The 15795-nt window shown below is 28.4% G+C and overlaps 1 protein-coding gene across 1 annotated transcript; it reads right to left on the reverse strand.

Moving 5' to 3' along the window:
• Window positions 1–119: 119 nt before the first annotated feature.
• Window positions 120–4455, reverse strand: LOC101252198 (ras-related protein RABB1c). Its single transcript, XM_004243171.5, has 6 exons — window positions 4003–4455; window positions 2871–3010; window positions 2542–2624; window positions 1790–1994; window positions 1602–1670; window positions 120–368 (listed from the first exon to the last, which is right to left on the reverse strand). The coding sequence occupies exons 1-6, from the start codon at window positions 4046–4048 to the stop codon at window positions 276–278; spliced, it is 636 nt and encodes a 211-aa protein (XP_004243219.1). The 5' UTR covers window positions 4049–4455; the 3' UTR covers window positions 120–275.
• Window positions 4456–15795: the final 11340 nt, after the last annotated feature.

A 15795-nucleotide genomic window follows, 5' to 3' on the forward strand; every position in this document is an offset into this window, starting at 1 on the left:
CATTTATGTCCATCCCTGGCACACTGCGGTGCAAGAAACAGGCAAGGGCACATGAAAAAGCAGAGGATGCTCACATGTTCTGAAATAAATTCACATTTGACAACTCAATAAACAGAAAATGCACAAAGAAAAAGAATGTCTTTTATGTACCAAATTTACTTATTTTTGCACATATATTATCCTTTCATTAAAAGGAATAAACTAAAGAGCAATACCAAACTACAAATAAACAACCATAGGAACATAATAGGTTTGCGAACAATAAATGTCCATTTTCAAGTACAACAACCCCCTCCTTGTGAAGCAGCTCCGTCTCTTCCACCTGAAGGCCCCGGAATACCTCCATATCCAACTTTTATTCCATAGGACTGCAAATGAAAAAAGGGCAAGCATTAGTTTCGGAAACCATCTACTATTACGTAAATGATAATTATACATGTTGATAATCAATTATCACTGAGATTTACAAGTACTTACTGAAATACTTGCAACGTAAGTTTCTGTTTTCTTGGTTCTCAAAACAATGATTAGGACATTCATCAATGCTATTCTATCACTACTCAACTGAAATGATACTACATTAAACAGGGAACTCTGCTAACAATATGCCCAACTATTGGTCCCAGATTGGGGTATGAACTCACAAGTCAGCAGAATGCAGATTGATGGATCGGTATTTCTTTGGATGGTTGGAATAATATCTTCTTAACTTCCTCCAAATTAATGTTGCCTTCCCACACTAAGACAGCATGTTCCATATCCGTGAGTTCTAGGTATCTAGCTCTCAAAAGGACACTGAATTCACACATTATTTTTATAGGTCAAAGTAGATGAATTAAAGATCCCAGAAAATGAGAAGACTGATACAATTAGGAACTGCTTAAACATCTACTCCCAATTTGGATGTTACATTTTGCAAGACTATTCATCACGGAAACTGGCATCTCAGAAGCTATAACAGCATTTATCTGCAAATAATACAGCTAGACATTTGCAAATACACAAGACATGAACCCAACAATGGTTTCTCCAGATGGTCTTTTTTCTCATGCAGGATGTTGATCTTTGGTCAAGTGACCAGATTACATAGAGGATGAACCTCCTTAGGTGACATCTGTTTGCAGATAATTTATAGTAATTATCTTGCAGAAAACTTTCAAAATAGGTGTTCAAGTTTGTGTTTTTTTCAAGAAGTATTGGTCAAAAGACTTCCTTTAAAAATCATATTGCAAGAAGCGGTTTTAGCAATTTCAAAAGAAAAGTTATCCACTAATAAAACACACTCAAAACTTCAAAAAACTGCAATTATTACAAGATGCAAACAAGTATTCTTTTGGGGAATAAAATTCCAAAGTATCCAAACGCATATATGTTTTCAAAGGAGAGAATATCCTCCAACTTTTTTATTTAATTTCAATCAAGAACACAAAATTAAAACAGGTTTAGAACAAGCAAAAAAAACCTTCTTCATAACTCTTTACTTCATGAGATGTCAATTATGTCTTTCTAGACGATCGCCATTTTCATATTAACAGATGTCCACGGAAATTAGCCACACTAAAAGACTATAGATATATAAAAATGGTCAGGGCGTGACATACCTCATTTGATACATCAAACACTCCATCCTGTATTTTCTTATAAATTGTTGAGGCTGTTCTGATAAAAGCCTGAAAAGCAGCAGAAACAAGAAACCAGATAAACAACCAATTTATAAGTTTAGTTAGAGAAAGATGTCCATGGATGGATATTAAAGGTCAGGAAAGTAGCGGATGGAAGAATCCCCCACCTCTTCAACATTCTGAGCTGTTTTGGCAGAGGCCTCCATAAATATCAACCCATTTTCCTTGGCAAATTGTTCGCCTTCCTCGGTGCTTACAGCCCTTCTGTGAGCCAGATCACACTTGTTTCCAATCAGCATTATGGTCATGTTTGCATTTGCATGCTGCCTTGCATCTTCTAGCCAACTAGCTAGGTGATTAAATGTTTCCCTCCTAAAATGTTTTGGCATGGGGAAAACAAAATCACCAATACATCAAATAGACCAAACTTCCATAATATCTTCATATATACACCTTAGTTTAATATTAAATTTCCTTCATTTGAAGAAAAAAAGAATAAGAACAAAATAACCGAGTGCTTATAGTTAGCTTTACAGACTTGTTCTGATGCTCTCATAGCCAAAGACATGTTAGGCATTTGACTGGAACATCATTAGATAGGCTAAAAGTTATAAAGTGAAAGATTAGAAGGGAATGTTCATCGATCATTAGGTAAACATCGAAAATGTTCTGTAAGAAAATTAACAAAAAACTGAATATATATATATATATATATATATACACACACACACACACACATAATGCTGGGAACTTAGCACTTAGAATGCATCCTGGGGTAACAAGAATTTGTAGAAGAATATTTCTGGAACATTGATCAACGATAAAAGGAAGATCAAGAAATATATTCATTTATATTATCAGACATGTAACCTCAAGTTCCCTACAGGTATGGGAAGGCCAAAGACACTGCAGAGAATACCTTGTAATATCATAAACAAGTAGTGCCCCAGCAGCACCTCTGTAGTATGACCTCGTGATAGATCTGAATGATTCTTGACCCGCCTGTAATGGAGAACACTCATTAGATCATGCTTTTAGTCATTCAAACGACCAAAAGAGAACAAAGATTACACCATAAAAACGATTCTACCATCAACAACACAACATTGAACATTAGGATAGATAATCCAAAGTTCCTATTAAGCAGTAGCCACAACAACTATCTGAACTGTTAATTAATCTTAGCATTTTTTTTTGCATAAAACTTAATTAAATCAACAGAAAGAGAAGGAAAGATGTTTCACTAACTGTATCCCAGATTTGTAGTTTAATGGGCTTGTTGTCTATTGTGATCATTCTAGCCCCAAATTCAACACCGATGGTCAAATCATGAACTGGTTGAAATCGTTTGTCAGTAAATTGCAACAGAAGACATGATTTTCCAACTCCTGCATAACAAAATAAATAACATTATCAACAATGTCTTATACAAGACTTCTTCAGTTTAACATCATTAACCAATAAATCTAATCATTTATCAGTAAGAGACGCCAGGAGAAAGAGCACTGCTATAAGCACATAAAAAAACAAGGAAGTCTATGTATGTATTTAAACACAAACAAATACATGGCAAATCATGAAGAATTATTTAGCATGTTTGTCGTTATGCATACTACCAAGAGATAAAATTATCCTTACCCAAAATGTCAGTGCTCCTAATTAGTCCTAAAGGCAATGTGTAAACCATGCAGTTTCTTAAATTGATATGATGATAAAACTCTTGAATGATCATCTTTACCATAAGCTGCATATAATTTATCTCTAAATCAATGAGATTGCCAACACGAAAGCCTAACCTATAGCACAATATTCCAACTCTCAGCTTGTCCTCTATATTGATGGTACAGAAGGCTAACTGTTTTACTTGTCAAAGATTTTGCAAACTACACAACCAATGAAGAATTCCATTACTAAACTTACTCATCATGCTTTCACAAAGACACAAGAACCTATAAGTTAGACTCTCAAAACCACTAGTTGATGATACAATACATCCACAATTGCTAAAAATCCTCAAATGACCTTTAGATCAAATGCATTCCGCTGATACAATCCTCCGTTTTAATATGAGCCATTCATTGTGAGGACATGATCAACATCAATTTATATATGAAAAAAGCAAGTGATACAACAAAAAAAACCATAACATTCAAATTCTAGCAGCAAAGAAACATCACAACCACATTTAACATTTCCATAGCAGCATAAATGAATTACCATATATTGAAATCCTTATTCCAGATCGAGATAATTAAAAATTCATGAAAAGAAAAACTAAGTTCAATTCAAACTCACCAGGAACCTATTGATCAGATCCAAATCAGGTGTTAAACAATAAAATTACACAAATAAAACCAGAAAAATCAGGAAAAAAATATACCGGTATCGCCGATGATGATATACTTGAAGAGATAGGCGTAAGACATGTTTGAGAAGCAAATTCCGGAGAAAGAGTAATGGCTGAATATCGTCTGAGCTGTAGAAAACAATAGTTGTAAATGTATATTTTACCTGAAAAAATAATATACAAATCCCTAATAATTGCTGTATCGGTATATCCTTCCTCTTCTTCTTCTCTGTCGGTGATGCGGAGAGAGAAAGAAGAAACGACGGGAGAATTTACAGAGGCGCAAAGGCGTTTGAATATACGTAAATTATTGAACTACTTTGCCAATTTTGGCGTGTCGAAGGATTTTCCTTCGAAGAGAAGGCACGACTCCAGCAAAGCTGTTAAACGGGTCGGGTAATCGGATCTCAACCCGCAAAAATAATTAATACTTTCTCTTTCTTATATTATATTATGTGACAACATTTGATCCGTCAGTAGTTCCAGAAGTAACTCATTTTTCTTTGTCCTCGTAGATGTATTAGAAAATTAAATGGAATCAATAAGAATAAAAAAGAAATTATACATTCAAACACTTACCATATAAAAAAATGTGGCATTCTTTTTGAAATTGAACAAAAGGAAAATAATGTCACATAAAATAAGACGGAGAAAGTATTTGAGTATTTATCAATCAAATCAATTCAAAAATACTGAGTATTTATCAATCAAATCAATTCAAAAATTTGTTAGACTATTATTATTGCGATTACTATTATTAGATGTCAACAACACTGAATATCACAATTATATTTAGCTTTTTAAGTTATTTTAAAACAAAGCATTTAGATAATATTTTAATCATGAGATTGAAGGATACTACGTAAAAGATTAAGTTTATAAAAGTCATTGTACTTTGATATTGGACTTAAATAGCAAATGGTCAAATAGATTGCTAATAATATAGGATAAACCTCACAATCACTAATTTTACGTGACCGAATGCTGAGAATGAAGAATTTCACATACTATTTTTGAAACATCAACGCATGGTGTTAAAAATTATATCATACTGTTCTATTAAAATTATAATTTATTTCGCTTAAAATTTTCAAAAATTTATTTGACGTGAAATTGAAGTATTTTGAACTTCAATTTTTCGTGGAAAAGGCCCAAACTTTGGCTACATTAGTGGCTCAGCTCTATACCCATAAGTTAGCCCACTAAGAGGCCCAGTTACAAGGTAGTTATGATTTACAACGAAGCAAATAGGGCCACCAACCAAAATGAAGACAATAAGTATGAATTGTTTAAAGATTCTCAAATCGTGCAAGTCTGCACATTATCTGTCAAAATTGACTCTACTTTTTTGCAATAAATCATCATCATTTAAACATATATATATATGAAACAGTAGTATTATAATATGAAAAATTGGTATATATAAATTTGATATTATTATTTTGTTAATGTATATAGTTGTAGAACATGTCGAATCTCATTAGATTCTTTTTATGTTGAGTGTTTTAGTCACTAGGTTTGATATTAAGTACTTGTATATATTTAATGAGCTTTTCAAAACAATCACAAAGTTTAAGTAAAGTTATTTGATTCGTTCGAACAAGTAATATTTTATCCCTGCCTAGCTAATCGATGAAGCGAGGCAAAATTATGAATCGATAAAGCGAGGCAAAATTATGAAGATAATGTATTTAAACTACTATAGAGACAAAAAAAAATATCAAACAATTCTATAGATCTATCTTAAACTTTGAAGAATAGAATTATCGATACCTAAATCATTTAAATTTAGGTGCGCTTAAGCTGGCAGGACATAACATTTGTTCAAAAATATTAAAATAAATAAAAAGAAAAAGCAAAATCTAGTTATTACTAACATGTTAATATCCAATAGTTTCTAAAATAAAATTAATAAAAAAAGGGAAAAGTTGTTGCAACTTTCTGCAAATGCTTTCAACGTTTCATACCTCGAGATAGACTTTTTCTTTTCTCGATATTATACGACGTCTATTATCTTCATTAAAGTTTAATTATATTCATATAACGTATTACATGACCTATTCTGAATGTACTATTTCGCATTATATCTTTTCAATAACCTAAAAACTCAAACTCAAAACATCAAAATTCTAATTAAAGTTAAAAAACTTCAATCATTATATCTCAATCTACAACGACGAAAAGACTATTAAGAAGTCACAATGACAGCAGCAACCAGAAGAGAAAGTCACTAAGAAATTATGAATTTTGGGACCCATTTACAAAGTCAAGCCCATTTATATTGGTCCATTAACCCATTAAATAGAAGCCCACCCCAATGCAGTGCTCATTGAGATGGGTCACTCTATTTTTGTATTTTCTTTTCGAGGGACACCTCAAAAAAGCAAAGAAGAATTTTTTTTAAAAAATAATTAATGATGAAATTCTGTAAAAGTGACTAAAAAACAATTTCTCCATGTTACGAACTTATTAAAGAAAATATGATTCGTGTGAAATAAATTAAAAGTATGAACAGACTTATTGCCAATGTTTATAGTATTAAACTTGAATTTATGTCTATGAAAAATTGTTTTTTTGAAATAAAAATCGTATGAGGTTATTTTTAAAAAAAATAAGCATTTCTTATGTCTTTTATTCAAAGTTGAACGGAAGATGTTTTTAACAACTAAGATAATTCTTTTAAAAATTAAGGAAAATTTGATGCACGAAAATCTCATATTCAAAAATTATGTTGCATTCTAAGAGGTTAATATAGAATCGTCTATTCTACTAAAAGCATTACTGGTTGTTTCCATCGCTACACAAAGACAATTTTATTGTTACACCAAAAATTCCATTAAAGCAACTCGATACATAAAGTACTTTATGTTCGTTTCACACGAAACGACTATATCCAAAATAATATACTGTCAGCAACTATCCTATTAGACACATCAACAATTGACTCTATAAGTCAAACTCGTAACTCTATTACTTTACTATTCTTCTTCTAAAATCATTTTTTTACAACTATAAAAAAGATCACTTTTCAACATTAATCACATGTATCAAAATTAAATCAAATTAATAAAATTATAAATTTTCAACTAATTAAACCAAATGGTATTTTTTTATTAGTATCCAAGAAGTTTGACTTCTCATAAGGAAACAATGAAAAAAAGAACGAGAGAATAGAGAAAGTGAAAATTGGAAGGATTAGGAAAGTAAAAATAATAATCTAAACGAGTCTTTTATATTATAAAAAAAAAAATTAGCTTTTTAACAAAATAAAGTTGGAAAGTGGCGCACGGGTGGCGTTTGGCTCTTGAATAATATAAAGTAAATAAAAACGCCTCTTGAGCTTATATTATAATCTTTTTTTTAAAAAAAAAATGTCATATTGCTACTACTTGTGTGACCCCCCCCCCACCCCAACTGACTTCATAATTACTCACTGTTGATTTGGACCACTTCACTTCACGTGCAACTTTCCATACTCTTCATCATTCTCCATCGTCTTAAAAATTAGAGTTTAGAGTCGTCAATATGAACTATGCCTATTAAATTGGTCTGCTCTAATTTGAAATTTAATAAGGTTAGGATATGAATTTTAAAGTTTATTTAGAAAAAGATTTTTTAGCCCGATTTGAATAAGTATACTGATTTGTGGGACTTGAAAAATGTTGATAGGATCGATTCGTGGGCCAAAAAAATTAATATTCAAATTCAAAATAATTAGGTTAATATTTTTATTTAGATATTTATACTTTTACTTGAAAAAAACTTAATTAATATCATAAAGATAATTTTATTTGTGGATTTGAAAAAAAAATAGTAACATTAAAATCACATAATACTTTTTTGTCGATATTTATGATAATATTTTTAATTTATAATTTAATTTTATAATTCTAAAAATAATATAATTTTTTAAAAAATGGGCTGGCCCGGCAAGCCTGTAACCCACGTACTTGTGGGTTGGACCGACCATTTTCTAGTCCATATCATAAATGGGATAGCCCCGCCCTGACCCGTAAAATGTCAAAACTTATATTAGTTAGCTCGAATGGGGTGAGTTAGCCCATATTGACAGCTCTATTAAAAATTAAAACAAATCATTATGTTATTAGTAAAATTATGATAAAATTGCGTCAAATTAGAGGCGGCTTGATAGAAAAGGTAATTCGAAATTAAATTTTAATAAGAGGTCTTTATTTTATTTTTCAAATAAAAAATTACAAAATAAAAAGATAATTTAGATACATTACATATATTTTTCTTCATTCTCTCTTTTTAAAAGAAACTTATAATCCTATTTAAAAAAGGAGGTTTGGGACCAAGGCACTTGAATTGTGGAATTGTGGTGAATTAATAAATCTTGTTTACATTGATGAATTTTGTCATAAAATTATCAGCATCTGTCACAAATTTAGAGTACTATTTTCGACACAATATTACACCATACCTAGCTAAGAGTTTGTCTGGATCAATTTATTTTAGTGATTTCTAGTAAAAATAGTTTTTAAATTTTTTTATAGTGTTTAAGATAATAATAAGTTACAAGTCGTAAGCTACGATGATAACAGGAGTTAAAAGTCATAAATTAAGACGTATAAAAGGATGTTTGGATTGAATTATTTTAAATAACTAGTTTACATTTTCATTTTTATTTTTGAAGGTGTTAAAGAAGTCTCACATGACCCTATAACAAAAATAATTTTTAGCGACAACAAATATTGACATTAATAGAAAGTGTTAAAGTCTTTATCGATAATAGTTAAGTGACATTAGAACCAATGTCGCTAAAGACTTTAAAGACATATATAAAGAGTGTTAATTGCCACTAAAAATATATATTTAGCGACAATTAGTTCTTAATTGCCGATCATGATTATTTTTTATGTAGTTTGGGTAGAATGATGGAACGTGATCTGCTTATATAGACTTGGACAAACCTCCCTTCATGAACTAACTTTCAGGGTTGAGTTAGACTCAAGCGTTATATCTTTACATGATATCAGAGTCAGGTCGATTCCAAAACTGTTGTTCATCGATTTTATGCCCCCATTTATAAGTAGTCACGTTTCAATTGAGGTCTAAACATACATGAAAAATTTTAAGCATCTATTTTTAGGCTAAAAAGTACAAAATAGCTAAAAAAAAAGTTGATACATTTATATGAATTCTAGCTTTTAGCTTACAAACTATTTTAAAAACAAAAAATCAATTCAAAGATCAAATAGTCAAAAAAGTTATAAGCCTATCCAAAGGCTCTAATTAGTAACATATATTAATAGGGGAAATATAACATTCATAGTTACATACATTCTGTTATAGGAAGGTTTCAAATTGAATACTAATTTTGCAGTAATAATGATGCTTCATGTTTAATCATTCAATTATTTAAAGTTAAGTATATGTCTGGCATCCACCAGGTTATATTCTTCTCCATGTTAATCAATAAGATTAATCAACTTGATTAACTATTGTTGCCATTTGCTAGACCAATTGGGAGATAATTTGTGGTCCAAATATTCTTACTAATCAAAAGAACAAAAACATCACTTGTCACTTAATAATCAATTGGCATCCCAAGCAAAATTTTGCTTCCTCATATTAGGCAAACACAATTATTAACATCTCTTTTTTTACATCTTTTTGTTTCTACACTCAACCAGGCCCCCTTTATCCCCTTCTGCTCTTTTTTAATTTTATTTGATATTAATATACTTTTGTCAGGATCGGACATGATACGATAGATATTAAATATTGTAATAGCGTAAAATCAAACTATTGATATTTATCAGTTATCACTAAATTCTTTGTTTATAGTAGTGTAAATTATAAATACATAAACTTACAACACAACAAATAAAAGATTTTCTGATTATTATTTAGCGATAAATGTCGTTAAAGATTTTAAAAATTATAAATACGATAACATTTATTCAGTGTGTTTATTTATAATCAATGTTCGATATAAATATCGTTAAAGAATATAACAATAATAAACTTAACAACATTTAACTCAATTGCTACCAAATATATTTACGATAAATTATTTTGACATTAGTTTCCAAAATTTTCTATTTTTTTGTAATAGAATGGAATAAAAAGAGGAAAAGTAGTTTCGAAATTTAAAAGTAAAAAAGATAAGCACATTTTGCAATATATTCTTCTTGGACTCCTCAAACTTTATATTTTGCCCCCTCGTTAAGTTGATGGCTAAGGAGGGTAGGGGACCAAATTTTCTACTAAAACAATTTATTCTATTAGGATTAAGTAACTTTAATTTAATTTGTTTTTAAACTTTAAAAGATGATGTCATCGATCAACAGCATTAACATCAATAATTATTAATTAGATTAAAGTGAAAACTTGTTCGTGAATATGTTCATGGTGGGTGATTAATTTAATGATCATTAAAAAAGTACTAAAGATAATGCATTTTTCTAATTCCTTTAAATTAGTGGTATTAAGGATTTTTGTACATAGAATACGTAACTGACGTAATATAGTAGAGATAAATGATGTTTAGAAATTAGATAGATGTACGAATATATAGTAGGAGCGATTTAATTTGGAACGAAGTTATATTGAGTGACGTGAAAGTGATATTTATAATAGACAAAAATGAGAGGAACAAGATCAATATAATCAGTGGGTTTTGATATTTAATTTTGAAACCTTAGGCTGAATTTTAAATTGAGATACTATAAAGTTAACATCTAATCTTACTTTTAGAAAATAAATAAATGGAAAAAATTATAGTTCAATATAATCCGTGGATTTAATATTTAAACTTGACCTCTCAAACTGAATTTTGAATCTCTCTGCTAAGAAGTTAACATCTACTCTTATGTTGAGGAGATTTAAATCAGGACTCCAATGTTATTAATCGATTTCATTTTCTTCTTTGATCTTTATAATAAAGAAAAGAAAAAGGATCTGATATATTTTTAGAGATTATTTGGTTGGAAATTAGTTATTTTAGGATTAATTATTTTGGGATTAGTTATTTTGTGATAATTTATCTCATCACTATGTTATAAATGACGAAATAAGTTATCCCAAACATCTCAATCAAACAAGATATCCTAGAACCATTAGGTCAACTATATGATTTATTCATTGGGTGCTCTATGTTAATTTTATATAAATACCTATTAATTTCCACATAGATATATATATTTCGTAACGAAGTTAATGAGTTCTCGAGCACCGGACGAACACCATATGGGTCCGCCCCTGTTATCCCTCGCACTAAACGAACCCTTAAATTTTGTGAGTTAAAACTTATTTATCCTTTGTTATTAAAGTTATCCCCTCTGTTTAAAAAAAATGACTTAGTTTGACTTGCAATGGAGTTTTAAAAAAGAAAGAACACTTTTTAATCTTGTGATTCAAAATTAAAATTATATGAAATGTATCAAAATGTGTTTTAATCTTATGATTTTAAATATGTCACATAAAAAGTAAAAATTTAAAATATTATTTAAAAAAAAGAGAAATTATGTTTTTAAAAAAGATTAAAAAAATAAAATGATTTTTTTTCTGATGTGAGTAAGAATTTGAGGACTTAAAAGTTTTACAACAAAAGAGTGGAATATTGCAAAGCAGGAGATTTTTTTTTTTTTTTGATAATGGTGTTCAAGCACACAATAATAGTGTAAAAAGCATTTTTACCGTCTTTCTTACTCACTAAACTATAAATCAATTTTATTAACAAATCACAAATTAATATATATTATATATATATATATATATAATATAAAATTTAGAAAAAAATTAACTAGCTGCATCTTTCGCGTATAAAAATGTATTGGATATGTAAAATTAGTACTTACTTCATTTTGTTTGTAAGGTGATTTGTGAATGAACACACAAATCAAGAATGCACGAGGTGGTGTCAGTAAGTTTGAACCAAAAATTAAAAGCTTTGACTCAAAACTCTGTTTTATCACAACACAACGTGTAAACCGCAGCCCCATGCATGCACTCATTTTATGCCAATGCCCAAATACACAACTAGTACAATCCCTACCTAGTGTTTCACTAAATATGGTAAACCATAGCTACTACTAATGCTATCCCTATATTTGACCTTTCGATTCATTTTACGTGATATTTTTTAAATTTTAAAATTTAAATAAATTAGTCATTTATTATAAGTTTCTTATAAATATTTCAAATATTTTTAAATTATTAATTATTTAACTTTTTTACGTAATTTATAAATATATATTTAGCTATGAGCAATGTTTGGCGAAAGGCTTAATCATAAGAACTTGTAAATAATTTTCCTTTTGTGACCTCCTGATAGCATAACAATATCTCTAGCAAAGGCGGTATAACAACACGATATATTATTCGCTTAAAATAAATGATAAATCCAACATGTCCGATTAATCAATTTAGCTCATAAAAATATGATTTGGTCAATTCAATTTAGGTTAGATGAATTGAGTTGGACATATTCGCAATGAAACAATTAGGGCATAATAACTCACATGAAAATTGAACCAATTTGAGCTAAAATATATAATAATCAAAATTGACTCATAACAATAACTTATCAAAATATTTGTATGAAAAGTTTATTCTTATAAGATATTTATACACATTCAATGAATTTACTCAACAAAAATACATATAATGTTTCTAATCCACTCGAAAAGATATTGAAATACAGTAACTGTTCAATTCAACGCTCTGTGAGTATTCACAATAGTACTGTGTCACTCTTTTCATTGTCTGAGCTAAAAAAGAAAGCTGCATGTAGCACGAGTAATTCTTTCTTAATTTCTTCATAGAAATGAATATCGATGGAGAAATTTGATCAAGTGTGATTCAATCTTTTCTATATGTCATCTCCTTAATTAAATCACCATATTATATTTCCCTTTGACTAATGAGTACTTGGTCAATCAATAGGAAAAAAACATACCTTTGTCCACAAAAAATGTAGTCAAATTGTCGATATATATTATTTATGACAATAATGTAATTTTTATAAATACGGTGAAGTCAGAATATTCATAATTTAACATAAATATGATTTAAAAATTAAAGGATAAATGTATCTGACTCTCTAAGGTTGATGATAATTTTCACTTAGAGATATTACTATATTTTAATTTGTTTACTTTAGACACTTCATGTCATGACAAAATGAATGTGATACACTCGATATTGACGGTGGGGGCTTATTAAGCTTAATTTGTTTTATTTTTTCGACAATAACACCAATTTCCGCTCGGAATAGCCTGTTAGGGTTTGGTTTTACGAGAGTTTAACCGTAGGTCAATAGCGTAACATCAAATAATAAAAGGTTGTCAATTCAACTCCATTCACCAAAAATATATTCATATCAAAACTTATAGGAAGTATATAAATCAATTTTCGTTTATGCGTATGTGTATATATATATATATATTATCTTAAATATTTTTAATAAAATTTTTAACTACGTCACCATCGAAAAAGTGATGAGTCTAGGATTATCCGTACCCAATCAATAAAGGCATTATGTTATACCTATTGGTTAATGAAAGTACACGTAGGGTTTCCAAAAGAAACTCATAACCATTTAGACTCTGCTATCCTATGTACGGGGGATGCTTTGCACTTTTCGATCAAAGACTAACGTTTGGCGTAGATAGTTTCAAACTTTTTCTCACCTAATATGTAGTCAGATTTAATATTTTAAATTTTATTATTTTATTTTATATGATATAATTTGATTTGGTATAGTGTTTTAAGAAAAAAATTATTTTTGAGTTGGAAGTGTATAACATGTTAAAAATATTTGTATGGTTGAAAATTTATTTAAGTTAAAATTGTACTCCATCTATTTATTTTTAATTGTCATGTTTCATTTTTTGAAATTCAGCTCGATTATATTAATTCGATATTTTAACAAAAAAATAGATATTCTATACCTATAGAAAAATTACTATAAATTTTAATTTTTTGCATATAAATATAATGAAAAAATGTATGGTAAAATATCAGTTAAAATACTTATCGTTTGACTCTAAAAAAAATAATGATAATTGAAGTGGACGAATGTAGTATTTTAATTAGATAGTCTATAACTAAAGGAAAATTAATATAAATTTCAATTTTTTTTGCATATAAATATAATCAAAAAATGTATGGTAATATATTAGTCAAAATACTTATTGTTTGATGCTAAAAAGGAAATAATGATAATTAAAGTGGACGAATATAGCATTTTAAAGTTAAATTGTTTAAAATTATAGTAAGATAACATCTTTTTTAAGATAAACAAATTATTAAAAAATAAATTGTGTCACATAAAATAAGACGGAGGAAGATGTAATTTTTACGGTAATCTTAATTTAATATTTATAGAGAATTTATACAACAAAAACTATAAAACAAAAGATTTAGAATTTTTTTCTTTTATGTCATTTTGTATCTGAAATACATTAGTCTCGGTTAACAAAAATATTTTCACTTCTCAGCTTGAGTTCGCAATTAATAATTGAACTTTCAAAGGTTTATTCGGATTTATTTGCAAAATACTATTTTTGTGCTTCTATTTATTTGTGTTGCTTTATTTTATTTTATTTTTTAAAAATACTTTTTTTTCTTTTTTAGCATTTTTTAATTTCAATTTTGAACATTAATTTAATTAGCCTAAAATATTAAAGAACATTTAAGTACAATATATATATATATATATATATTCTTAAAATTTGTTTTAAATTAAAACAAGACAATTAAATTAAAACAATCGTACTTTTTTTAAAAATCAATTCCAACTCAAAATAAATACTACAGATTCTTTTCTAAACTCTGCTTTACAAAAATTCAAACTTATAAGTACTCTACTCAAGATCTATGCAAAAATTCAAACAAACATCATGTCAATGTTTGGACTGTTCCTAGAATTATTAATATATCAATAATTGGTTTTGAAAGAAATGTGAAGATATGATACTTGGATCGATCTTAACGGTAAAAGTTAGCTAATAAAGAGAGAATTGAACCTGACTTTCATACCATGTAAATATATAACACATGAGCCTAACTCAACATCAAAAGCTAACCCATGAGAAAAAAATTGTCCAAATTCATATAAAGAGACTATCAATTTATTCATTAACGAATTTGACACTTTTACCCATTTTTATTAAAAATATCGGGAAAAAATATCAACCTATTTTCAAACATCCAATTACAATTAATATGAAATTGACGTCTAAATCTTAAAAATCTTAACTAATATTCATATCCTCAAATTCCTAATTACTTTCTTCGTAATATCGCACTTCGAAGTCAAATTAATAATTAAAAAAAATCAAAATAAGTAATTCAACTAGATAGTGGGAAACTAAAAAAAAAAAATACTTGTTCGGCGCACTTATTTTTTTAATTTTCTGTATAAAAGATTACATCAATGCTCTTCAAATTCTTCTCTTTTACGTCATATTTTTCTACTCACATTTTTTTGCACATGTTGAACCATAAGTTTTGCGTTTTAATAAACAAATATCCAATTATTACCTTTAATAATGAAAGGCAGAAAAAAGATAATTTCATGCAATTACAATTTTAAAAAGTAATGGACATGGAGGAAACAAATTAAAACGTTTAGAAAAGATGTAAAGCATTAATAATATATTTAGCATAATATTTGAAAATATGTGAAAATTTAATTGATTAATAAATCGAATAAAAAAAAAGCTACTGATTTATTGCTGTTGGGTTATAATCAGGTTAACAGGGTTTTTAGTGATATTTGTTTATTGAATTATTAGTTCGATTTTAATTTTTAGTATTGAATTAAGGAGTTAACGATAACCCATTAAGATCACT

Source organism: Solanum lycopersicum, chromosome 7 (genome assembly GCF_036512215.1).
Source record: "Solanum lycopersicum chromosome 7, SLM_r2.1".
Lineage (NCBI taxonomy): Eukaryota > Viridiplantae > Streptophyta > Magnoliopsida > Solanales > Solanaceae > Solanum > Solanum lycopersicum.